The sequence below is a fragment of the Nerophis ophidion genome, linkage group LG23, assembly GCF_033978795.1.
Source record: "Nerophis ophidion isolate RoL-2023_Sa linkage group LG23, RoL_Noph_v1.0, whole genome shotgun sequence".
Classification (NCBI taxonomy): Eukaryota; Metazoa; Chordata; class Actinopteri; order Syngnathiformes; family Syngnathidae; genus Nerophis; species Nerophis ophidion.
In genome coordinates this window covers 34752485-34779213 of record NC_084633.1, presented here as the reverse complement: position 1 = coordinate 34779213, position 26729 = coordinate 34752485, and the positions used below count along the sequence as shown (strand labels likewise).

Genomic DNA, 26729 nt, shown 5'->3' with positions numbered 1-26729 from the left:
AAGCGCTTTACATAGTGAAACCTAATATCTACCGTATTTTTCAGACTATAAGTCGCAGTTTTTTTCATAGTTTGGCCAGGGGTGCGACTTATATATTTAGGAGCGACTTATGTGTGAAATTATTAACACATTACCGTAAAAGTGAAGTGAATTATATTTATATAGTGCTTTTTCTCTAGTGACTCAAAGCGCTTTACATAGTGAAACCCAATACCTAATTTTTACATTTAAACCAGTGTGGGTGGCACTGGGAGCAGGTGGGTAAAGTGTCTTGCCCAAGGACACAACGGCAGTGACTAGGGAGGCTGAAGCGGGGATCGAACCTGCAACCCTCAAGTTGCTGGCACGGCCGCTCTACCAACCGAACTATACCGCCCCAACATCAAAACATCAAATAATATTATTTAGCTCATTCACGTAAGAGACTAGACCAGGGGGGTCGGGAACCTTTTTGGCTGAGAGAGCCATGAAAGCCAAATATTTTAAAATGTATTTCAATGAGAGTCTTATTATATTATTTTAACACTGAATGCAACTAAATGCGTGCATTTTTAAGTAACGTCAACATTTTTGGAGTACACTAACTCTCGTATTCTTTTTCATAACATTTTTATTCTGAAGCTAACCAATAATAAATAGAATACTTCTTACCATTAATGCGCCTTCTTAAACAGATGCGTTAAAAAACGAATGGATGGATTAAAATGCGGGAGAATATTTTGTATTTTGAACATAATTTTTAACTCTGATTACCAGCGGAAATATTAATTTCTTATCGTGTTTAGCAATGTCAGCTAAGATTAATCAGAAAGCCAGATGCATCCATCAAAAGAGCCACATCTGGCTCTAGAGCCATAGGTTCCCTACCCCTAGGCTAGACGTACAGGATTTCATGGGATTTATCGATTAGGAGTGACAGATTGTTTGGTAAAGGTATAGCATGTTCTCTATGTTCTTGTTATTTGAATGACTCTTACCTTAATATGTTACGTTAACATACCAGGCACCTTCTCATATAACGTACACTTATTCAGCCTGTTGTTCACTATTTTTTATTTATTTTAAATTGCCTTTCAAATGTCTATTCTTGGTGTCGTGTTTTATCAAATAAATTTCCCCCAAAAATGCGACTTATACTCCAGTGTGACTTATATATGTTTTTTTCCTTCTTCATTATGCATTTTCGGAGCGACTTATACTCCAAAAAATACGGTAAATGACATTTAAAGCAGTGTGGGTGGCACTGGGAGCAGGTGGGTAAAGTGTCTCGCCCGAGGACACAACAACAGTGACTAGGATTGCGGAAGTGGGTATCGAACCTAGAACCCTCAAGTTGCTGGCACGGCCACTCTACCAACCGAGCTTTGGGCAAGACACTTTACCCGCCTGCTCCCAGTGTCACCCACACTGCTTTACATTTAACTTAGATAATGGGTTTCAGTATGCAATGCACTTTGAGTCACTAAAGAAAAGTGCTTTGTAAATATAATTCAACCCGTGGCTCAGAAGCCGCATGCGGCTCTTTGATCACTCTGATGTGGCTCAGCTGCATACTTGCCGACCCTCAAGATTTTTCCTGGAGGTTGTCCGGATTTCAGTGCCTTTCCTAGATAAATCCCTGGGCTAACATTCTCCTGTTTTCACCTGCATAACTATTTTGAGGGCGTGTCGTGGTGGCAATGCTTCCAACGTTCTCTAAAACATATCGTCACGCCCGCCTTCACGCCATGCTATCTGCGTGCCGGCCGGTCACATGTAGCATGCGAACCCTGCTAGCAAACATCATCGACTGCAAGGCATACTTGGTCACAGCCACACAGGTTACACTGATGGTTGTGATATAAACAACTTCAACAATCTTACTAATATGCGCCACACTTTGAACCCACACCAAACAAGAATGAAAAACACATTTCGGGAGAACATTCGCACTGTAACACAACAGAAAAAATACCCAGAATCACATGCATTCCTAACTCTTCCGGGCTACATTACACAGCCCCGCAACCACCAAACCCCGCCCCCACCGAAACCCCGCCCACCTCAACCAACGCACGGAGAAGTAAAGATATAATGCTATCAACCGCAACATGTAAGTCTAGGCACCAGCGCCCCCTGCAACCCCAAAAGGGAATAAGCGGTAGAAAATGGAAGGATGGATGGATGTAAGTGTAAAAATAAATCAACAACATTATAATTTGTACATTTTCAGAATTGTGCTTGTTCTATTTTTAAACAAAGCAAACAATCTGAAGTTGTCTTTATTGTTAAGTTATCGTGCCGTGATTTAACCAGTCCGGCCTACTTGGGGGTAGATTTTTCTCCATGTGGCCCCCCATCTAAAATGAGTTTGACACCCTTGCCATAGTGGATCTAACATGATAGTGAGAGTCCAGTCCACAGTGGATCTAATATAATAGTGAGAGTCCAGTCCAAAGTGGATCTAATATAATAGTGGGAGTCTAGTCCATAGTGGATCTTACATAATAGTGAGAGTCCAGTCCATAGTGGATCCAACATAATAGTGAGCGTCCAGCGTCCAGTCCATAGTGGATCTAACATAATATTGTGATAGTCCAGTCCATAGTGGATCTAACATAATAGTGAGAGTCCAGTCCATAGTGGATCTAACATAATAGTGAGAGTCCAGTCCACAGTTGATCTAACATCATAGTGAGAGTCCAGTCCATAGTGGATCTAACATAGTGAGAATCCAGTCCATAGTGGATCTAACATAATAGAGTGATAGTCCGGTCCATAGTGGATCTAACATAATAGTGAGAGTCCAGTCCACAGTTGATCTAACATCATAGTGAGAGTCCAGTCCATAGTGGATCTAACATAGTGAGAATCCAGTCCATAGTGGATCTAACATAATAGTAAGAGTCCAGTCCATAGTCGATCTAACATAATAGTGAGAGTCCAGTCCATAGTGAATCTAACATAATAGTGAGAGTCCAGTCCACAGTGAATCTAACATAATAGTGAGAGTCCAGTCCACAGTGGATCTAACATAATACTGGGAGTCCAATCCATAGTGGATCTAACATAATAGTGAGAGTCCAGTCCATAGTGGATCTAAAATAGTTGGGAAAGTCCAGTCCACAGTGGATCTAACATAATAGTGAGAGTCCAGTCCATAGTGGATCTAACATAATAGTGAGAGTCCAGTCCACACTCGATCTAACATAATAATAAGAGTCCAGTCCATAGGGGATCTAACATAATAGGGAGAGTCCAGTCCACAGTGGATCTAACATAATAGTGAGAGTCCAGTCCATAGTGGATCAAACATAATAGTCAGAGTCCAGTCCATAGTGGATCTAATAGTGAGAGTCCAGTCCACAGTGGATCTAATATAATAGGGAGAGTTCAGTCCATAGTGGATCGAACATAATAGTGAGAGTCCAGTCCATAGTGGATCTAATATAATAGTGGGAGTCCAGTCCACAGTGGATATAACATAATAGTGAGAGTGCAGTCCATAGTGGATCTAACATAATAGTGAGTGTCCAGCGTCCAGTCCATAGTGGATCCAACATAATATTGTGATAGTCCAGTCCATAGTGGATCTAACATAATAGTGAGAGTCCAGACCACATTTGATCTAACATAATAGTGAGAGTCCAGTCCATAGTGGATCTAATATAATAGTGAGCGCCCAGCGTCCAGTCCATAGTGGATCTAACATAATAGTGAGAGTCCAGTCCATAGTGGATCTAATATAATATTGAGAGTCCAGTCCATAGTGGATCTAACATAATTGTGAGAGTCCAGTTCATAGTGGATCTAACATAATAGTGAGAGTCCAGTCCATAGTGGATCTAACATAATAGTGATAGTCCAGTCCACATTTGATCTAACATAATAGTGAGAGTCCAGTCCATAGTGGGTCTAATATAATAGTAAGCGCCCAGCGTCCAGTCCATAGTGGATCTAACATAATAGTGAGAGTCCACTCCGTAGTGGATTAAATATAATATTGAGAGTCCAGTCCATAGTGGATCTAACATAATTGTGAGAGTCCAGTCCATAGTGGATAAAACACAATGGTGAGAGTCCAGTCCATAGTGGATCCAACATAATTGTGGGAGTCCAGTCCATAGTGGATATAACATTATAGTGAGAGTCCAGTCCACAGTGGATCAAACCTAATAGTGGGGGTCCAGTCCACAGTGGATCTAACATAATAGTGAGAGTCCAGTCCACAGTGGTTCTAACATAATAGTGAGAGTCCAGTCCATAGTGGATCTAACATAATAGGCAGAGTCCAGTCCACAGTGGATCTAACATAATAGTGAGAGTACAGTCCATAGTGGATCTAACATAATAGTGAGAGTCCAGTCCATAGTGGATCTAACATAATTGTGAGAGTCCAGTCCATAGTGGATAAAACACAATAGTGTGAGTCCAGTCCATAGTGGATCCAACATAATTGTGGGAGTCCAGTCCATAGTGGATATAACATTATAGTGAGAGTCCAGTCCACAGTGGATCAAACCTAATAGTGGGGGTCCAGTCCACAGTGGATCTAACATAATAGTGAGAGTCCAGTCCACAGTGGTTCTAACATAATAGTGAGAGTCCAGTCCATAGTGGATCTAACATAATAGGCAGAGTCCAGTCCACAGTGGATCTAACATAATAGTGAGAGTACAGTCCATAGTGGATCTAACATAATAGTGAGAGTCCAGTCCATAGTGGATCTAACATAATGGGGAGAGTCCAGTCCATAGTGGATCTAAGATATTAGTGAGAATTCAGTCCATAGTGGATCTAACATAATAGTGAGAGTCCAGTCCACAGTCGATTTAACATAATAGTGAGAGTCCAGTCCATAGTGGATCCAACATAATAGTGAGAGTCCAGTCCATAGTGGATCTAACATAATAGTGATGGTCCAGTCCATAGTGGATCTAACACAATAGTGAGAGTCCAGTCCATAGTGGATCTAAAATAATAGTGAGCGTCCAGTCCACAGTGGATCTAACATAATAGTGAGAGTCCAGTCCATAGTGGATCTAACATAATAGTGAGAGTCCAGTCCACAGTGGATCTAACATAATAGTGAGAGTCCAGTCCATAGTGGATCCAACATAATAGTGAGAGTCCAGTCCATAGTGGATCTAACATAATAGTGATGGTCCAGTCCATAGTGGATCTAACACAATAGTGAGAGTCCAGTCCATAGTGGATCTAAAATAATAGTGAGCGTCCAGTCCACAGTGGATCTAACATAATAGTGAGAATCCAGTTCATAGTGGAGCTAACATAATAGTGAGAGTCCAGTCCACAGTGGATCTAACATAATAGTGAGAGTCCAGTCCATAGTGGATCCAACATAATAGTGAGAGTCCAGTCCATAGTGGATCTAACATAATAGTGATGGTCCAGTCCATAGTGGATCTAACACAATAGTGAGAGTCCAGTCCATAGTGGATCTAAAATAATAGTGAGCGTCCAGTCCACAGTGGATCTAACATAATAGTGAGAATCCAGTCCATAGTGGATCTAACATAATAGTGAGAGTCCAGTCCAGATTGGATCTAACAGTGAAAGTCCAGTCCATAGTGGATCCAACATAATAGTGAGAGTCCAGTCCACAGTGGATCTAACATAATAGTGAGAGTCCAGTCCACAGTGGATCTAACATAATAGTGAGAGTCCAGTCCACAGTGGATCTAACATAATAGTGAGAGTCCAGTCCACAGTGGATCCAACATAATAGTGAGAGTACAGTCCATAGTGGATTTAACATAATAGTGAGAGTCTAGTCCATAGTGGATCTAACATAATAGTGAGAGTACAGTCCATTGTGGATCTAACATAATAAATGATAAATGGGTTGTACTTGTATAGCGCTTTTCTACCTTCAAGGTACTCAAAGCGCTTTGACACTACTTCCACATTTACCCATTCACACACACATTCACACACTGATGGAGGGAGCTGCCATGCAAGGCGCCATCCAGCACCCATCAGGAGCAAGGGTGAAGTGTCTTGCTCAGGACACAACGGACGTGACGAGGTTGGTTCTAGGTGGGATTTGAACCAGTGACCCTCTGGTTGCGCACGGCCATGTGAGAGTCTAGTCCATAGTGGATCTAACATAATAGTGAGAGTCCAGTCCATAGTGGATCTAACATAATAGTGAGAGTCCAGTCCACAGTAGATCTAACATAATAGAGTCCAGTCCATAGTGGCTCTAATAGTGACAGTCTTGTCCACAGTGGATCTAATATAATAGTGAGAGTTCAGTTCATAGTGGATCTAACATAATAGGGAGAGTCCAGTCCAAAGTGGATCGAACATAATAGTGACAGTCCAGTCCACAGCGGATCTAACATAATAGTGAGAGTCCAGTCCACAGTTGATCTAACATAATAGTGAGAGTCCAGTTCATAGTGGATCTAACATAATAGTAAGAGTCCAGTCCATAGTGGATCTAACATAATAGTGAGCGTCCAGCGTCCAGTCCATAGTGGATCTAACATAATAGTGAGAGTCCAGTCCATAGTGGATCTAACATAATAGTGAGCGTCCAGTCCATAGTGGATCTAACAATAGTGAGAGTCCAGTCCAAAGTGAGTCTAACATAATAGTAAGAGTCCAGTCCATAGTGGATCTAACATAATAGTGAGCGTCCAGCGTCCAGTCCATAGTGGATCTAACATAATAGTGAGAGTCCAGTCCATAGTGGATCTAATATAATAGTGGGAGTACAGTCCATAGTGGATCTAACATAACAGTGAGAGTCCAGCCCATAGGGGATCTAACACAATAGTGAGAGTCCAGTCCATAGTAGATCTAACATAAGAGTGAGAGTCCAGTCCACAGTGGATCGAACATAATAGTGAGAGTCCAGTCCACAGTGGATCTAACATAATAGTGGGAGTCCAGTCCATAGTCGATCTAACACAATAGTGAGAGTCCAGTCCATAGTAGATCTAACATAAGAGTGAGAGTCCAGTCCACAGTGGATCGAACATAATAGTGAGAGTCCAGTCCATAGTCGATCCAACATAATAGTGAGAGTCCAGCCCATAGGGGATCTAACACAATAGTGAGAGTCCAGTCCATAGTAGATCTAACAAAATAGTGTGAGAGTCCAGTCCATATTGGGACCAGCAGGAGACCATCCCGAGCGGAGACAGGTCAGCAGCGCAGACACGTCCTAAAAGACAAGTTGTCTAGTACGTTCACTATTTAATTTAAGGACTAAATTACAAAAATAAACATATGTTTCATGTACCCTAAGATTTTTTTGTTCACATAAAGCCAATAATATCATTTTTCTTGTGGTGTATTTTATTCAGACAAAGTATCAAAATGTACTGAAATAGGCTCTCCTATCTCTGGGGCGGAGGTTGCTGAGGTAGTTAAAAAGCTCCTCGGTGGTCAGGCCCTGGGGGTAGATGACATCCGCCCGGAGTTCCTTAAGGCTCTGGATGCTGTGGGGCTGTCTTGGCTGACAAGACTCTGCAACATCGCGTGGACATCGGGGGCGGTGCCTCTGGATTGGCAGACCGGGGTGGTGGTCCCTCTCTTTAAGAAAGGGGACCGGAGGGTATGTTCCAACTATCGTGGGATCACACTCCTCAACCTTCCCGGTAAGGTTTATTCAGGTGTACTGGAGAGGAGGCTACGCCGGATAGTCGAACCTCATTTCAGGAGGAACAGTGTGGTTTTCGTCCAGGTTGTGGAACTGTGGACCAGCTCTATACTCTCAGTAGGGTCCTTGAGGGTGCATGGGAGTTTGCCCAACCAGTTTACATGTGCTTTGTGGACTTGGAGAAGGCATTCGACCGTGTTCCTCGGGAGGTCCTGTGGGGAGTGCTTAAATGTATGGGGTATCGGACTGTCTGTTTGTGGTGGTCCGCTCCCTGTATGATCCGTGTCAGGGCTTGGTCCGCTTGGCCGGCAGTAAGTCGGACACGTTTCCGGTGAGGGTTTGACTCTCTGTCACCCATTCTGTTCATAACTTTTATGGACAGAATTTCTAGGCGCAGTCAGGGCGTTGAGGGGTTCCGGTTTAGTGGATGCAGGATTAAGTCTCCGCTTTTTGCAGATGATGTGGTCCTGATGGCTTCATCTGGCCAGGATCTTCAGCTCTCACTGGATCGGTTCGCAGCCGAGTGTGATGCGACCGGGATGAGAATCAGCACCTCCAAGTCCGAGTCCATGGTTCTCGTCTGGAAAAGGGTGAAGTGCTATCTCCGGGTTGGGGAGGAGTACAAGTACCTCAGTCTTGTTCACGAGTGAGAGAAGAGTGGATCGTGAGATTGACTGGCGGATCGGTGCGGCGTCTGCAGTAATGCGGACGATGTATCGATCTGTTGTGGCGAAGAAGGAGCCGAGCCGGAAAGCTAAGCTCTCGATCTACCGGTCGATCAACATTCCCTTCCTCACCTATGGTCATAAGCTTTGGGTTATGACCGAAAGGACAAGATCACGGGTATAAGTGGCCGAAATGAGTTTCCTCCGCCGTGTGCTCTCCCTTAGAGATAGGGTGAGAAGCTCTGCCATCCAGGAGGAGCTAAAAGTAAAGCCGCTGCTCCTCCACATGTGGAGGAGCCAGATGAGGTGGTTCGGGCATCTGGTCAGGATGCCACCTGAACGCCTCCCTAGCGAGGTTTTTCGGGCACGTCCGACCGGTAGGAGGCCACGGGGAAGATCCAGGACATGTTGGGAAGACTATGTCTCCCGGCTGGCCTGGGAACGCCTCGGGATCCCCCAGGAAGAGCTGGATGAAGTGGCTGGGGAGAGGACAGTCTGGGCTTCCCTGCTTAGGCTGCTGCCCCCGCGACCTGACCTCGGCTAAGCGGAAGAAGATGGATGATACTGAAATACATTTTGGTACCGGTACCAAAATATTGGTATCAGGACAACCCTAGTTCAATGTGATTTGACTATTTTGTTGACATTGAGTGTTTTCCATGCTTGTGTTGACATTTCCTTTCTGCCCTGATAGCTGAGGCATTATAATCACAGGAAGTTACTTTTCAAATTAAATCTATTCTTCTCCGGGTCTTTATTTTCCACAGGACATAAAAATATCAAAAATGATTGATATGGCCGATATAAAACATTTGTTACAGAGTTCACGGGTCATAACTCTCATATTAGAAGTGTTCCTTACAACTGTGAAACAAGTAAGAAAACGCCCAAAAAGAGTACCAATGATGTTGATTTCATTATTCTTGTTGGCGGAGTGGAGCAGTTTGAGCTCATCTTCACAAACACTTTGGGGGCTGGCCCGCAAACACTGAAAGACGGCTCAAGCCCGAATGAATGAATGGTGAATAGTGGCAAAGAGAAAAACACACAGGTGACGTCTCCGCACACATTCCACACACGCATGGAAAATGCACGGCGAGCTCAAACATTGTGAGGTTTTGAAATAATCGTCGGGGAGTTCTGCAATGCAGCATGCGTCCACAGTCATGAAATAGTTATGAATAATTACCTCCACCGTGTGCCTTGGTAGCAGCCAATTTCCTAATTTCCCAAAATGTAAAAAAAAAAGCACAATCTGCCCTGCCTTAACACAATCAAGCATGCTTTAAAGCCGGGGTGCACATTACGTCCTTCAAGAGCTACCGGTTTTACCGCAGACTGTGTCAGTCTACTGCCAGTCTGGCATTGAAATAATAGACCTAAAAGATCATAAATCTTCACTGTGACGTCACTTTCGACACTTGATTGACATTCAAAGCACACGAGGATCTTGTAAAATGATGCTGACTGCTGCCAGATCATTATTAAGAAACAATGACTGACGGTAAGTCTAGAAACAGTTTTTATATAGAACGTACGTCCCGTCAAAAGCCTAAAGACTGACTGCACGGTTCCTGTCTTATCAATAAAAGCGCTGCTCCATCCTGCCTGCACCAACAAAGGAATCTTAGAGAGCTAGCGCAAACAAGCTATATATATATATATATATATATATATATATATATATATATATATATATATATCAGGGTTTCCCACACATTCATTTATTTGTGGCGGCCCTCTATGAAATAATTACGGCCGCCACAAATAAAAAACTAAAATAAAATAAAAAAATGAATAAATATATAATTTTTTTTTTTCGGCTTTTGACTCGCTCGACCGCTCATAAAAGTAAAGGGACTTTGTCTGTGAATGGAGCTTGTAGTTACATATTATATAAATATGTAAATATTATATAAATATGTATATAAATATGTACATAAAGTGTTGTAATTATATTCCAACTCCGCGTTATATATATTTATGTGTATATGTGTGTATATATATATATATATATATATATATATATATGTATTTATGTGTGTGTGTGTGTGTATACATACAAACCCCGTTTCCATATGAGTTGGGAAATTGTGTTAGATGTAAATATAAACAGAATACTATGATTTGCAAATCATTTTCAACCCATATTCAGTTGAATATGCTACAAAAACAACATATTTGATGTTCAAACTGAAAAACATTTTTTTTTTTTTTTTTTAGCAAATAATCATTTAGTTTAGAATTTGATGCCAACAACACGTGACAAAGAAGTTGGGAAAGGTAGCAATAAACACTGATAAAGGAATGCTCATCGAACACTTATATGGAACATGTGTGGCTTTGTGCATTATGCAAAAATAATTTAGCTAGCTAATGAGAAACAGGTTTGACTGTTTTTTTGTGCGTGCGTGAATACAGAGTTTCCTCTAGATTGCCAAGATGGCAGAGGGGTGTGATCACCGTGACGTTATTGTATACTTTGTCATGAGATTTTCTTTAAAAAGGCTCACCAAATGTATATATACATTTAAAAACAAATCTGTGTTAATAATTTGTAATAACTTTTATATTACATTATTTTTACTCTATTTTCAGTTGTTGCTGCTTATTGTACTTTGTTGGAATTTTTTCAAGTATTTAGAAACTTGTTAGAATTTCTTAATCAAAGAGGACTCTCAACAAACACACTGACGGTGCCTGAAAGTGGATTGGCGGAGAGTGAGGAAGTGTTGTTGTGTCTCGGGGGAAGCATGAAGACAAAAGTGTTTGCACTGTTGGAATTGGGACAGTTGTTTGATTGGCAATAAAAGTTAAAAAATAGCATGTGACTTCTTTTGGAGACTAAAATATGTTGTATAACTTTAACTTGGTTTCACCTAAAAAATAAACTAACATATTTTTAAGGTGTGGCGGCCGGGATTTTGCCGTGGCGGTACGTCACCATCAGTTATATTAAGAGGAAAATCTGAAATATTTAACAGCCAACACAACTTAGAAAGGCCTTATTAGCATTTGTCTTCAAGCACTGATTAAAAGACGACACACTTTCAGCTTTGTGAGAAAATGTTCCCACACTGAAGACGAGCATCACAACGTAGCTAACATTTTAATTTCCTTATCAGGCATTTGCACAGTTTTTAATTAACACCATCATGTCAAAAAAAACTTGGATTCAAAGGCAAGCTCGTAAGCGTCTTTCCTTTCCAATTAATGAGTGAAATCATATCAGCGTCGACTTTCCAGCAAAGGCTGATAACGACTTCTGTCCTTTTTCCCTCTTGTATTTCTACAACACGCTGTAATGACTTTGTGTGATTTGTGAGAGCTTAAAGAAGCTGTAGAGTGGAAAATGATCATGAATATAATAAGGATGACGATCTACGAGTTCTAGAAGCTGTGTGCTGAACAGATGCAGCTTTAGTCAAACACTAAGCATCAGGTAGCAGTATTGGTAAGTGCTAAACAAGATATACAAATTATAATAAAACAATCACTTACTGTACAATGTCTGCTCTCACTGAGATAAAGACTGATGGCATGTTGGTATATTCCCCTTTACGTTGGGAATAATAAGAAACCACACAAAGGGTTCAAATTAGAATGTCACAGATGAACGACTTCTAGATTAGGGTTATGGCTTAACCCTAAACCAAAACCATAGTTTGTCTGCGTTAGTGCTTATAATGACAATATGGCTAATGTTTGCCAATATTGATGTCATGATATATACCTGTATATATCGTGATATCAATATTGGCAAACATTAGCCATATTGTCATTATAAGCATATGACAATTGTTCGTGGGTTTTGGATAGTTAATTAGAGGGCTTTGTGGGCAAATTAGAGAGCCCCCACTGACTCAACTGTTAGCTGACTTTTTATTTTTTGATTTATTTACAACTTAGAAAGCATTTAAAAAGGAAAAACAAGTCTTACAAAATGATTGTGAATGATAACTTGTGAATGATGGACTTATCGGCTGTACGACATCAAGGCCGCGAAACAGAGACACACTGCAGGCTTACACACACATGCATCTACAAAAATATATCCCACACACACATATACCCCACCCCCAATCCAACGCCCTCGACCCAAATCCCATAGTGGTGATGGAAGGATTGGCAGTGCCTGAGAGCTGCGGCCTGCCACCATGACCCCTCACTCCCTTCCCTCTGTTGCTAGATATCTCAAGATGTATGTTGTAATATGTATATGTGCTTTGCTATGGAGGGTTTTTTTCCACTCCAGACTGGGCCACCTTAGGAGTCCAGTCTATATTGTAATTTTTTTACTCATCCTTCCCATCTTTTAACGGGGTGCCTTGTGGCGTTACTGTTCTGTAACTCTGTACACTGTTTGTTTGTCTAATCTTGAACGGGTTTGTGCTGAAAACAAAGTTTCGTTGTACTTGTGCAATGACAATAAAAACCTATCCTATCCTAAACAACGCTTCTCTTTCTCATTTTTACATATTTCCAGTGTGGCTTATCTGCTGATATGGTCGGATGCAGAAGCCATCCGACCTAGAATCTACGAAAATTGCCGAAGACATTTGGAGCGGAATATTTAAAATGGCTGTCTGAATTTGTGCGATTTTTGTAATGTTTAGACGGTGCTTTCACATACTTTGCAGATTGTAAATAAAATTGGATATGGTTTAATGGATACAATTGGGGCGGTTTAGCTCGGTTGGGAGAGCGGCCGTACCAGCAACTTGAGGGTTGCAGGTTCGATTCCCGCATCCGCCATCCTAGTCACTGCCGTTGTGTCCTTGGGCAAGACACTTTACCCACCTGATCCCAGTGCCACCCACACTGGTTTGAATGTAATTTAGATATTGGGTTTCACTATGTAAAGCGCTTTGAGTCACTAGAGAAAAAGTGCTATATAAATATAATTCACTTCACTTCACAATGAAACTCAATTAGTGTATTTTTCGGATTATAGAGCACACCGTAATATAACCCGCACCCACAAAATTCTAAAGAAAAGGATAAATTTCCATATGTTAGTCGCAGATATATAAATTGTGAAATGAGTTATATACACAGAAATATTCTGTAAATGCTTATTTACATACCAGAATTGTTTCCAAATAACACAGCAGTAAAACGTCCGATCGAACAAAACAGAAGTCATTGTCATGGACCCACAAGCTGCGCAAGCTAGTTCTCCAATCAGCTAAACAGACTCAATAACTCCACATTAATGTTTTGGTGAATTTACTGAGGAGTTTGTGAAAGTGAAACAACACAAAAAGAATGCCGTTGTAAGTTAATGATACTAACGCAGACACTCGTAAAGGAGTTAGCATATTAGCTAATGCTAATGATGCTAGCTTGATTACATAACGATAGCCAATACAAATATGCGTGAAAACCCTTCTACAGACATCACACACGGGACGCTTTAGTAGGTAAAAATTGTTTTAGTTATATTGAAAAAACTTCAAATTTGCTTGGAGTGATTAACGAGGAATCCATACGAGTAGAAACGCTATGGATGGTTAGAAGACTGAGCAAAACACTACCAGTAAATGGAAGGACAGCACCTGTAGTGAGCAAACTCGTCGTAGCCCAAACAAACAAACACTTTCTCATTGTAGTTGCTTGTTTTCTTTTTACTTGTTTATTAACTTTTTATTATGGCCGCGAGTGAAGAAACATCCATAAATGATCTGAAGTGTCTTATAAGCCGCAGGGTTCAAAGTGTAGGACAAAAGTAGCGACTTAGCTTATTTCTGGTAAGCATTTGGAGTCCACTTGTTGTTTTATCCTAGTGCTACTTGAAATGGACATGACAGGTAGTGGCATTAGCAGGTGTATGCTGAAAGGACAACTCACCTGCACGAGCACTTTTCAGACAGGAGTGGTTCTTAAGACTGAAACTAGAGTGTTCTGGCGTTTAACAGGCAGTGTGACACGTCATGTTTCGTCGGCTGATGAAAAAAACAATTAGTGTGAACTGAAGAAATGGCTTTGTCACTCAGGAACGCTACATTTCACTCTCTGTGAGAAGTGACGCGGGTCGTGTGAGGCTGCGTTGACATTTTGTTCAAAAGGCGAGCAGGGCAAATAATCTCATCGCCGACATTTGGACTGGATCGCACTTGCCTGGTGCAAGTTCAAACATGTGTGCAGCCTATGATGTCGCTTACTAAAGCAGCTGGATGGCAGATAAACACTATCAACATCCCTTCTGTGGTGTTATGCCATGCATCATATTAAGAATGGAACTATAACCCACCAGTGCCTCCATGGAAATGCCCCCCTCTACCTCAAAAAACTGCTTACCCCCAAATCCTCCACACGACACCTCCGCTCTGGAAAGGCTAACCTCCTCCAACTTCCGAGGACAAAGCTCCGCCGCTCCTAGTCTGTGGAAACTCTCCCTAAACACCTGAAGGTACCACAGACTGTGGATGTTTTTAAAAAAAAGCATTTTTGTAGATTTATGCGTGCTAGTTCTAGCTATTAGACTGTTCTAGTTTTTATTTCTTATCATTTTTTATTATCTTTTTATTTTTTAATACACTGTATCACTTTGAGGTTGTTTGCTCAATGTAAAGTGCTTTTACAAATAAAATCCATTATTATTAAACAGTAACCACAAAATACCCGCGGAAATTTTGATGGGCCTGCTCTCTGTGCCGTACTTTTTAGATGGTCCCAAGTGTCCGAATCCGTGAGTTTTAGGAGTAACTGTGCAAAAATAGCTACACAGCTAGCCTAAAACGTTAGCATGCTTACATTACAATGCTAACATTTAGCATGTGTGCTAACAATGGCATGCTAACAGTTAGCATGTCTCACATTACATGTAACACGGCTTTAAGATGTATGGCTGCGGAAATAAGAGAAAAAAGTGTAAAATCAGATGAAAAAGTTAGCAAGCTTAAGTTAGCTTGCTAGCATGTCTGTTCCGCATTCATTGGAAAGTATTTCAGATTTCAACGAAATAAGAGCTTTAATTATATGTTTAACGTGGAGTGACAAGGGGATGAGTCAAAGTGACAACCCCATATAACCTTTAAAAGCAGTGTTTTTCAACACACTAGTGTACCGTGAGGTATTGTCTGGTGTGCCGTGGGCGATTATGTAAGTTTTTAATCGGGTTAAAAAATATTTTTGGGAAACCAGTAATTATATTCCGCAAATGTGCCGTTTTTGAGTGTCTGTAGTGTCTAGAGCTCGACATATCAGAAGGTGGCAGCAGGGGGCTAATTGCTTTCTAGATGTCGGGAACATGGTTTGTCGTGATTACAATACGCGGCAGGCAGCGTGCCATTAAAAAGGTATCTAACGCTTAAATCAAAAATAAACAGAAAGGCAAGTGCCGCTAAGAAAGGGGATTGAAACTTAGGGAAGCCTCTGCAAAATGAAGCAAAGTAAACAAAAACATAATGCTGGACAACAGCAAAGACTTACAGTGTGTGGAGCAGACAGCGTCCACCAAGTACATCCATACATGACAATCAACAACAAAATAGGAGCGCAAGACAAGAACTAAAACACGACACACAGGAAAACAGCAAAAAACTCCAAATAAGTTACTGCGTGATGTGACAGGTGGTGACAGTACACCTACTTTGAGACAAGAGCTATAGTGATGCATGCTTGCTTATGGTTTAAAGTAGGGCTGGGCGATAAGGCCTTCTATTAACATCTCGATATTTTTAGGCCATGTCACGATACGCAATATACATCTGGATATTTGGCCTTAACCTTGAATGAACGCTTGATGCATATAATCACAGCAGTGTGATGATTCTATGTGTCGACATTAAAACATTCTTCTTCATACTGCATTAATATATGCTATGTTTAAACTTCCATGCAGAGAGAGAAATCACAACTAAAAGTGTATTTATGAAACAGTTATTAAGCAGTGGCACAAACATTCATGTCCTTTCCAAAACAGAAAGAGCAAGATTGTCAGAGACATTTTAAAACAAGCTATTAGTGCACTTTTGTGCATGATGTCACTAAGATGACATATCACAACAACACTCAATTAAAGTACACTTTTTGTACAGAACGCTAATATCACGATATAGTATTTTCTATATCACACAGAGACAAACCCACAATATATCGAGTATATTCGATATATTGCCCAGTCTTAGTTTAAAGCCATATCCCCCAAAAATATATTTATATTTTTTTTCTCACTGGCACTCACACACACACTAATATAAAACCTTACAATAATGTCTGATTGAATGCTAAAAAACGTTATTACAGATCAACTTAAAGGGGAACATTATCACAATGTCAAAAGGGTTAAAAACAATAAAAATCAGTTCCCAGTGGCTTGTTTTATTTTTCGAATTTTTTTTCAAAATTTTACACCTCCCGGAATATCCCGAAAAACTGCTTCAAAGTGCCTGATTTTCACCATCGCTATATCCACCCGTCCATTTCCCTGTGACGTCATACAGGGCTGCCAATACAAACAACATGGCGGTTACCACAGCAAGATATAGCGACATTAGCTCGGATTCAGACTAGGATTTCAGCGGCTACTGCTACCGCAGCGACCACATGTCAACCGGCAGGTATCGGTGAGAAAATTGGGGTAATAAGTTGGCTCTTACCGTAGTTATGAGCGGAGCCTGCGTCCTCCTGCAGCTGCTGCGGCGACTATTACCTCCTCCCACGGAGACACTGGCGGTCACTACACCCGTGGCCACACCCCTCCGACTATCAGGTACTATATAATCTCACTGAAACACTAATATTTTCCAGAATTATCCTAGCAAATGGGTCTAATAACATCTGAATCGCTCCTACAGCAATTGCTTTTTTTTTTTCTTTCTAGTCCTTCACTCTAAATTTCCTCATCCACGAATCTTTCATCCTCGCTCAAATTAATGGGGAAATTGTCGCTTTCTCGGTCCGAACAGCTCTAGCTGCTGCTGGCTATGATCTTAAACAATATGAGGAGCCCTACAACCCGTGACGTCACGCGCACATCGTCTGCTACTTCCGGTACAGGCAAGGCTTTTTTGATAGCGGCCAAAAGTTGCGAACTTTATCGTGGATGTTCTCTACTAAATCCTTTCGGCAAAAATATGGCAATATCGCGAAATGATCAAGTATGACACATAGAATGGACCTGCTATCCCCGTTTTAAATAAGAAAATCTCATTTCATAAAGGCCTACTGAAACCCACTACTACCGACCACGCAGTCTGATAGTTTATATACCAATGATGAAATATTAACATTGCAACACATGCCAATACGGCCTTTTTAGTTTACTAAATTGCAATTTTAAATTTCTCGCAAAGTGTCGCGTTGAAAACGTTGCGTATGTTTAAAATTCCCGAAGGTGAAGCTTTACTATGGAACAGGGCGGTCAAGCGAACATGGATCCCGACCACATGTCAACCGGCAGGTATCGGTGAGAAAATTGTGGTAATAAGTTGGCTCTTACCGTAGTCATGAGCGAAGCCTGCGTCCTCCTGCAGCTGCTGCGGCGACTATTACCTCCTCCCACGGAGACACTGGCGGTCACTACACCCGTGGCCACAACCCTCCGACTATCAGGTACTATATAATCTCACTAAAACACTAGTATTTTCCAAAATTATCCTAGTAAATGGGTCTAATAACATCTGAATCGCTCCCACTGCAATCGCCTTATTTTTTTCTAGTCCTTCACTCTGAATTTCCTCATCCACGAATCTTTCATCCTCGCTCAAATTAATGGGGAAATTGTCGCTTTCTCGGTCCGAACAGCTCTAGCTGCTGCTGGCTATAATCTTAAACAATATGAGGAGCCCTACAACCTGTGACGTCACGCGCACATCGTCTGCTACTTCCGGTACAGGCAAGGCTTTTTTGATAGCGGCCAAAAGTTGCGAACTTTATCGTGGATGTTCTCTACTAAATCCTTTCGGCAAAAATATGGCAATATCGCGAAATGATCAAGTATGACACATAGAATGGACCTGCTATCCCCGTTTTAAATAAGAAAATCTCATTTCATAAAGGCCTACTGAAACCCACTACTACCGACCACGCAGTCTGATAGTTTATATACCAATGATGAAATATTAACATTGCAACACATGCCAATACGGCCTTTTTAGTTTACTAAATTGCAATTTTGAATTTCTCGCAAAGTGTCGCGTTGAAAACGTTGCGTATGTTTAAAATTCCCGAAGGTGAAGCTTTACTATGGAACAGGGCGGTCAAGCGAACATGGATCCCGACCACATGTCAACCGGCAGGTATCGGTGAGAAAATTGTGGTAATAAGTTGGCTCTTACCGTAGTCATGAGCGAAGCCTGCGTCCTCCTGCAGCTGCTGCGGCGACTATTACCTCCTCCCACGTAGACACTGGCGGTCACTACACCCGTGGCCACAACCCTCCGACTATCAGGTACTATATAATCTCACTAAAACACTAGTATTTTCCAAAATTATCCTAGTAAATGGGTCTAATAACATCTGAATCGCTCCCACTGCAATCGCCTTATTTTTTTCTAGTCCTTCACTCTGAATTTCCTCATCCACGAATCTTTCATCCTTGCTCAAATTAATGGGGAAATTGTCGCTTTCTCGGTCCGAATAGCTCTAGCTGCTGCTGGCTATGATTGTAAACAATGTGAGGATGTAAGGAGCCCTACAACCCGTGACATCACGCGCACATCGTCTGCTACTTCCGGTACAGTCAAGGCTTTTTTATTAGCGACCAAAAGTTGCGAACTTTATCGTGGATGTTCTCTACTAAATCCTTTCAGCAAAAATATGGTAATATCGCAAAATGATCAAGTATGACACATAAAATGGACCTGCTATCCCCGTTTCAATACGAAAACCTCATTTCAGTAGGACTTTAAAAAAAGCCAACTCTAAGTCAACAAGAGAAGTATCCTATCTGATAGGGGCATCTTCATCAACTATATAAGCTGGACAGGACAAAAATATAAAAATAAATTAAATAAAAGTACAAACGCGGCTAAATGTATGCATGACAACAGTTGCTATGCAACAGTTGCCAAATCACAGGTGATTACAGGTGCCACAACTTCCGCGTGAATGTCATTCCTTACACGCCGAGTATAACAAGTACTGCTTATTCCACACTCAGCCGTGGGAATAAATCAACTTACTTGATTATCCGACATTATTGTCAGGATGTGTTTGTTTGTGAGCATCAGTTAGCATCAGCCTGCCCGCTCCCACAGCTGACGCTAGGCTAAGCTACCGGCTAGCAGATATACAAGTAAGGCGAAACCGGCGAACAAACGCGACGGAGCCGTTGCTCACCTCCTCGTCGCGCTCCTCCAGACTCCTCAGGCTCCACACGACCAGCCCCTGGATCAGGAGGATGGTCAAGGTGGCGGCAATTGCGAGTTTGTACCGTCGGAGGAGCCTCTGTACCCTCCTGCTGGCCACCATCTTTGCCTCCCGGGTTTGTGTGAGGAGAGAGCGCGCGTGCGCGTACACGGTGCATGTCGGCCTGAACGCTGCCTTCGCGAAAACTCAGACGTTGGAGCTTTTGAATCCGTTCCGTGTATTTCATACGAAAACGAGGTTGAGAGACGACTAACTCTCACTACGACTACGTCTACGCTCATGCATTTTATTTCGACACAACACACCATTGGTGTTTCTTTAAATGTAAGTTCAACATGCGGAAGTAAGACCTGTGAACGCGCCGGTTGAGAAATCTCCTACTTCCATGAATGCATTTTGGCGTAATGTTAATTACTGGTTCTTCGGACATTCCTGCCATATGAGTCTTAGGTGTGCCACATTTCTCTTTAACTACTTAAGACCACTAAAACAATTACCATTTTAATCATTTTACTGTAATGTGTTTTCATACATACTATTTTAACATATTTTATTATTTTGTTTTATATATCCAACCATCCATTTTCTACCGCTTGTGTGTGTATATATATATATATCCATCCATCCATCCATTTTCTACCGCTTATTCCCTTTCGGGGTCGCGGGGGGGCGCTGGCGCCTATCTCAGCTACAATCGGGCGGAAGGCGGGGTACACCCAGGACAAGTCGCCACCTCATCGCAGGGCCAACATAGATAGACAGACAACATTCACACTCACATTCACACACTAGGGCCATTTTAGTGTTGCCAATCAACCTATCCCCAGGTACATGTCTTTGGAAGTGGGAGGAAGCCGGAGTACTCGGAGGGAACCCACGCATTCACGGGGAGAACATGCAAACTCCACACAGAAAGATCCCGAGGCTGAATTTGAACCCAGGACTGCAGGACCTTCGTATTGTGAGGCAGACGCACTAACCCCTCTACCACCGTGAAGCCCTATAACAATGAATCAAAATCTTACTTTTACCGCATGCCTTTGATAAGGGCAGGAGTGAGAAGAGGTTTTAAATTAATTAGCGCCCTGGCGGCAATTCAAGGAAATACGGTATATGTTATATTTTATATTTCTTTTAGTCTATTTTATACCTGCATTGTCTTTTCCATCTTTTCCATCATTTGTAACTGAGCTACTGTGTGAAACAAGTTCCTTTGTAAATTTATTTTATTAAGGAACAGGAAAGAAAAGCACGCAACTTCAATTTAAATTGTTTTGTTTGGGGGGGGGGGGGGGTGTTGCCTCAAACACAAAGTTTTAAAATGTACTCAATAGCGCCCCCTAAATAATTAGAAACAAATAGCCTGAGCCTCAAGAAGGAGGTATTGTCACAAAAATCGATGAAGACGTCTATCATAAGAGGACGCATGTAAAAACATCCAGAAGCCATATTAGAAAATAAACAGGAAGTCAGACATTTTTAGGCTAAAAACCGGGGTGGTACTTAAACGAGCTCCTCCAGATATTTTGGCAAAAGACAGATTTTACCTACGTTAAAAAATGTGGGCGTGGCATGACGCTACACCTTGATCTAATGCTGCTGAGCTTGCACGAGCAGGTTAGCATGCTAACTTTTTCTCCCCGATTTTGAAGCTGAACACCTCGGAGTCATATAGGTACTTGACACATTTTACCTGTTGGTATGCTAATTAGCATGCTAACATTATTTCATCATGTTTCTTACAAACCCCAAAAGCAGTGAAGTTGCCACGTTGTGTAAATGGTAAATAAAAACAAAATACAATTATTGGCAAATCATTTCCAACTTATATTCAATTGAATGGACTGCAAAGACAAAATATTTAACTTTCGAACATTTGGAATTTGATGCCTGCAACATGTTTCAAAAAAGCTGGCACGAGTGGCAAAAAAGACTGAGGAAGTTGAGGAATGCTCATCAAAAACTTATTTGGAACATCCCACAGGTGAACAGGGAACAGGTGGGTGCCATGATTGGGTATAAAAGCAGCTTGCATGAAATGCTCAGTCATTCACAAACAAGGAAGTGGGCGAGGGTTACCACTTTCTCAACAAATGCCTGAGAAAATTGTTCAAGAACAACATTTCTCAATCGGCTATTGCAAGAAATTTAGTGATTTCACCATCTACGCTCCGTAATATCATCAAAAGTTTCAGAGAATCTGGAGAAATCACTGCACGTGAGCCATGATATCACTGACCTTGGATCCCTATGGCGGTACTGCATCAAAAAGCAACATCAGTGTGTAAAGGATATCACCACATGGGCTCACTAATACTTAAGAAATCCACTGTCAGTAACGACAGTTTGTCGTTACAGCTGTATGTGCAAGTTAAAACTCTCCTACACTAAGCCATTTATCAACAACACCCAGAAATGCCGCTGGTTTCGCTGGGCCCGAGATCATCTAAGATGGACTGATGCAAAGTGGAAAACTGTTCTGCGGTCTGACGAGTCCACATTTCCTATTGTTTTTGGAAACTTTGGACGTGGTGTCCTCCGGAACAAAGAGGAAAAGAACCATCCGGTTTGTTCCAGGCGCAAGGTTCAAAATCCAGCATCTGTGATGTGAATTAGTGAATTATATTTATATAGCGCTTTTCTCTAGTGACTCAAAGCGAAACCCAATACCTAAGTTACATTTAAACCAGTGTGGGTGGCACTGGGAGCAGGTGGGTAAAGTGTCTTGCCCAAGGACACAACGGCAGTGACTAGGAGGACGTAAGCGGGTATGGCGGGTGTATTAGTGCCCAAGGCATGGGTAACTTACACATCTGTGAAAGCACCAATAATGCTGAAAGGTACATACAGATTTTGGAGCAACATATGTTGCCATTAAAGCAACGTTATCATGGACGCCCCTGCTTATTTCAGCAAGACAACGCCGAGCCACTTGTTACAACATTGTGGCTTCATAGTAAAAGAGTGTGGCTACTAGACTGGCCTGCTTCTAGTCCAGAACCTGTCTCCCATTGAAGATGTGTGGAAAAATATGAAGCCTAAAATACCACAACGGAGACCCCGGACTGTTGTACAACTTAAGCTGTACATCAAACAAGAATAGGAAATAATTCAACTTAAAAAATGTGTTTCTTTAGTTCCCAAACCTTTACTGAGTGTTGTTAAAAGGAAAGGCCATGTAACACAGTAGTTACAATGCCCCCCTGACAACTTTTTTGCAATGTGTTGCTGCCATTAAATTCTACGTTTTAATGATTATTTGCAAAAAAATATATTACGTTTCTCAGTTCGAACGTTAAGTATCTTGTCTTTGCAGTCTAATCAATTGAATATAAGTTAAATAAATAATGATAAATGGGTTGTACTTGTATAGCGCTTTTCTACCTTCAAGGTACTCAAAGCGCTTTGACACTACTTCCACATTTACCCATTCACACACTGATGGAGGGAGCTGCCATGCAAGGCGCCAACCAGCACCCATCAGGAGCAAGGGTGAAGTGTCTTGCTCAGGACACAACGGACGTGACGAGGTTGGTTCTAGGTGGGATTTGAACCAGTGACCCTGTTCTGCCGTGTTTGTGTCTCCTCAATTGCTCTGTGTATTGCAGTTCTGAGTGTTGCTGGGTCATGTTTGGTTTTGTAATTGGATTAAAAAAAAAGTATAATTAAAAAAAAAAATAGATTAAAAAAAAAAAAAGAGAATCGATTCTGAATCGCACGTGAGAATCGCGATTCATATTCTAATCGCGATTCGTATTTGAATCGATTTTTTCCCACACCCCTAATATATATTTATATATATACCCTTCTATTAGGTGGCAACTTGTCCAGGGTGTACCCCGCCTTCCGCCCAAATGCAGCTGAGATAGGCTCCAGCGACCCCCCGCGACCCCCAACGGGACAAGCGGTAGAAAATGAATGGATGGATGGATATATATATATATATATATATATATATATATATATATATCTATATATATATATATATATATATATATATATAAGTTGAAAAGGATTTTCAAATCATTGCATTCTCTTTTTGTTTACCATTTACACAATGTGACACCCACAGGGCCCTATTGAAACCGCAATATTTTTATTATTATGGGTCCGCTGAAATGCGAGCAGCCCATATTATTATTGTTCATGCTTCAACTTTTATTATAGTTCCGCATGTTTCTCTCACGCTTAATAGGTGACAAACTGACCGACGAACCCCCACATATGTTATACCCTCGGAAAGGTCTCGTTCGCGCCGATGGGGGTACTCTAAATTGGGAACGTTTTGTGTTATAATGGCAACACTGTTTAGGAATAATAAGAAAAATAGGCCAATAGAATGGGTACATACTATTTTATTGGACGATTCCTCTGAGACGAACGCCAAAAAGACAAGATAACCTCCTCTTGTAGCTCAGCCATGCTTTCACGTAGCTCGGTGCTTAACGTCTGATTTTGCTCACACACTTCTCTACTTTATCAATCAATCAATCAATGTTTATTTATATAGCCCTAAATCACAAATGTCTCAAAGGACTGTACAAACCATTATGAGTACGACATCCTCGGAAGAACTCACAAAAGGGCTAGGAAAACTCACACCCAGTGGGACGCCAGTGACAATGCTGACTATGAGAAACCTTGGAGAGGACCTCAGATGTGGGCGACCCCCCCCCCCCTTTAGGGGACCGAAAGCAGTGGATGTCGAGCGGGTCTAACATGATACTGTGAAAGTTCAATCCATAGTGGCTCCAACACAGCCGCCAGAGTTCAGTTCAAAGCGGATCCAAGACAGCAGCGAGAGTCCCGTCCACAGGAAACTATCCCAAGCGGAGGCGGATCAGCAGCGTAGAGATGTCCCCAACCGATACACAGGCGAGCGGTCCATCCTGGGTCCCGACTCTGGACAGCCAGTACTTCATCCATGGTCATAGGAGAAAAAAGAAAAGAAGCGGCAGATCAACTGGTCTAAAAAGGAGGTCTATTTAAAGGCTAGAGCAGGGGTAGGGAACCTATGGCTCTAGAGCCAGATGTGGCTCTTTTGATGACTGCATCTAGCTCTCGGATAAATCTGAGCTGACATTGCTTAACACGATAAATAATGAATAATTAGGGTCCGCCAGGCCCATTGCAAAAGGACTCCACAGGAGTCCTTTGCAATGGGCCAAGGACCCTATTGAAACTGCTGTGTTTTATTATTATTCCGCACCCACGCGCTGTAATTTGACCCCCTTAACATGCTTCAAACCTCACCAAATTTGACACACACGTCGGTATAGCAAACCTTCCCAACATATTAAGCAACCAATCCCCCAAAATGAAAATTGCGCTCTAACGCCCCCTAGGAAAAAATTACAGACAAAACTGCATGTAACTTCTGTTAGGAATGTCATAGCGACATGAAACAAAACTCCTATGTAGGTCTGACTTAGACCCAATTTTTATACACTCACTTCTTTCAGCAAAAATCTACAGGAAGTTGGCAAAAACCCCTTCAAAATAAAATTTTCGCAAAAAATGCTGTAATTTGACCCCTTTAAAATGCTTCAAAAGTCACCAAACTTGGCGCACACATAAGGACTGGCGAATATTGCGATCTAATGAAAAAAACCAAACCCCAAAACTCAAAATTGCGCTCTAGCGCTATTTTTGAATAAAACACTGAAAAAACTGCTCCTAGGAAGAAAACACAGACAAAACTGCTTGTAACTTCCGGTAAGAATGTCCGAGAGACATGAAACAAAAACCTCTATGTAGGTCTCGCTTAGACCTACATTTCATAGATTGACAACCCCCAACAAAAATCAACAGGAAGTTTGCAATCCCCCCTTCAAAACAAAAGTTTTGTAAAAACGGTCACCTTTCTTCAAACATTATGTCCTCTGAATGCATTTGTTGTTTTGGCTTCAAACTCGCACAGGAGAGAGATTGAACCCTTCTGATTAAATGTATAGAATAGAGTTTTGATAAGTTCTCAGGTTTTGATTTTACGCGCCTTCAAATAACCCCTATGCAAAGTCTCCTAAAAAATGTCATTTTTGCCTCTTTGAGCTGTTATTTGACCCCCTTAAAATGCTTCTAAACTCCCCAAACTTGACACACACATCAGGTCTGGCAAAAATTGCGATCCGATGAAAAAACCTAACCTCAAAACTCAAAACTGCGCTCTACCGCCCCCCTAGGAATACAACACGGACAAACTGCTCCTAGGAAGAAAACACAGACAAAACTGCTTGTAACTTCCGGTAGGAATGTCAGAGAGACATGAAACAAAAAACACTATGTAGGTCTCACTTAGACCTACATTTTAATACGTGACATACTTTAGCAAAAATCAACAGGAAGTTTGATATTTTCACTTCAATACAACAACTGCATTACTTTCACAATATAATAGTCAATCAAAATAGTGGCTCCAAGGCGTCTTCTAACGCTTATCCGGCCGTGGGTCTCGGGGTCAGCAGCCAAAGGCGGATCCGACCAACGCTGCTTGCAGCTTTAATTCCACTTGTAATCACAGTGTTAAAAATAACGTTCAAAATATAAAACAATCTCATGCATTTTTAATCCATCCATCCGTTTCCTACCGCACCTGTTCAAGAAGTTGCGTTAAAGGTAAGAAGTTATTTATTTATTATTGGTTAGTGTGGGGCTTGCCCTCCTGGGGGTTCTTCAGACCACCAAGCACTGACATGAGAGCCTGTTTCAGGGTTACAATATTGTTTTATTTTTCAATTAGTCTCTCATTTGCTTTCCAGCCCCAACCCCGTCTCTCCTCCTGGCTGCTGCTTATAACAGAACGACAGATGATTAGACAACAAGGCCCAGGTGGGCCGTCTACGTACCTGTCGCTGATTTCAAGGCCGATCATGGCAACACCCCAAAATGCGGCTGCTAGACTTTTGACAAGAACAAGAAAGTTTGATCATATTACGCCTGTACTGGCTCACCTGCACTGGCTTCCTGTGCACTTAAGATGTGACTTTAAGGTTTTACTACTTACGTATAAAATACTACACGGTCTAGCTCCATCCTATCTTGCCGATTGTATTGTACCGTATGTCCCGGCAAGAAATCTGCGTTCAAAAGACTCCGGCTTATTAGTGATTCCTAGAGCCCAAAAAAAGTCTGCGGGC

General features: G+C 41.7%; 1 protein-coding gene across 1 annotated transcript in view; it reads right to left on the bottom strand.

The window, feature by feature from the left end:
- Positions 1-19801, bottom strand: part of xylt2 (xylosyltransferase II) — a 72133-nt gene extending 52332 nt beyond the window's left edge. Inside the window, exon 1 of the mRNA XM_061884252.1 lies at positions 19564-19801. Coding sequence (XP_061740236.1) covers positions 19564-19695 — 132 coding nt within the window. The 5' untranslated portion in view covers positions 19696-19801. The remainder of the gene's footprint in view (positions 1-19563) is intronic.
- Positions 19802-26729: the final 6928 nt, after the last annotated feature.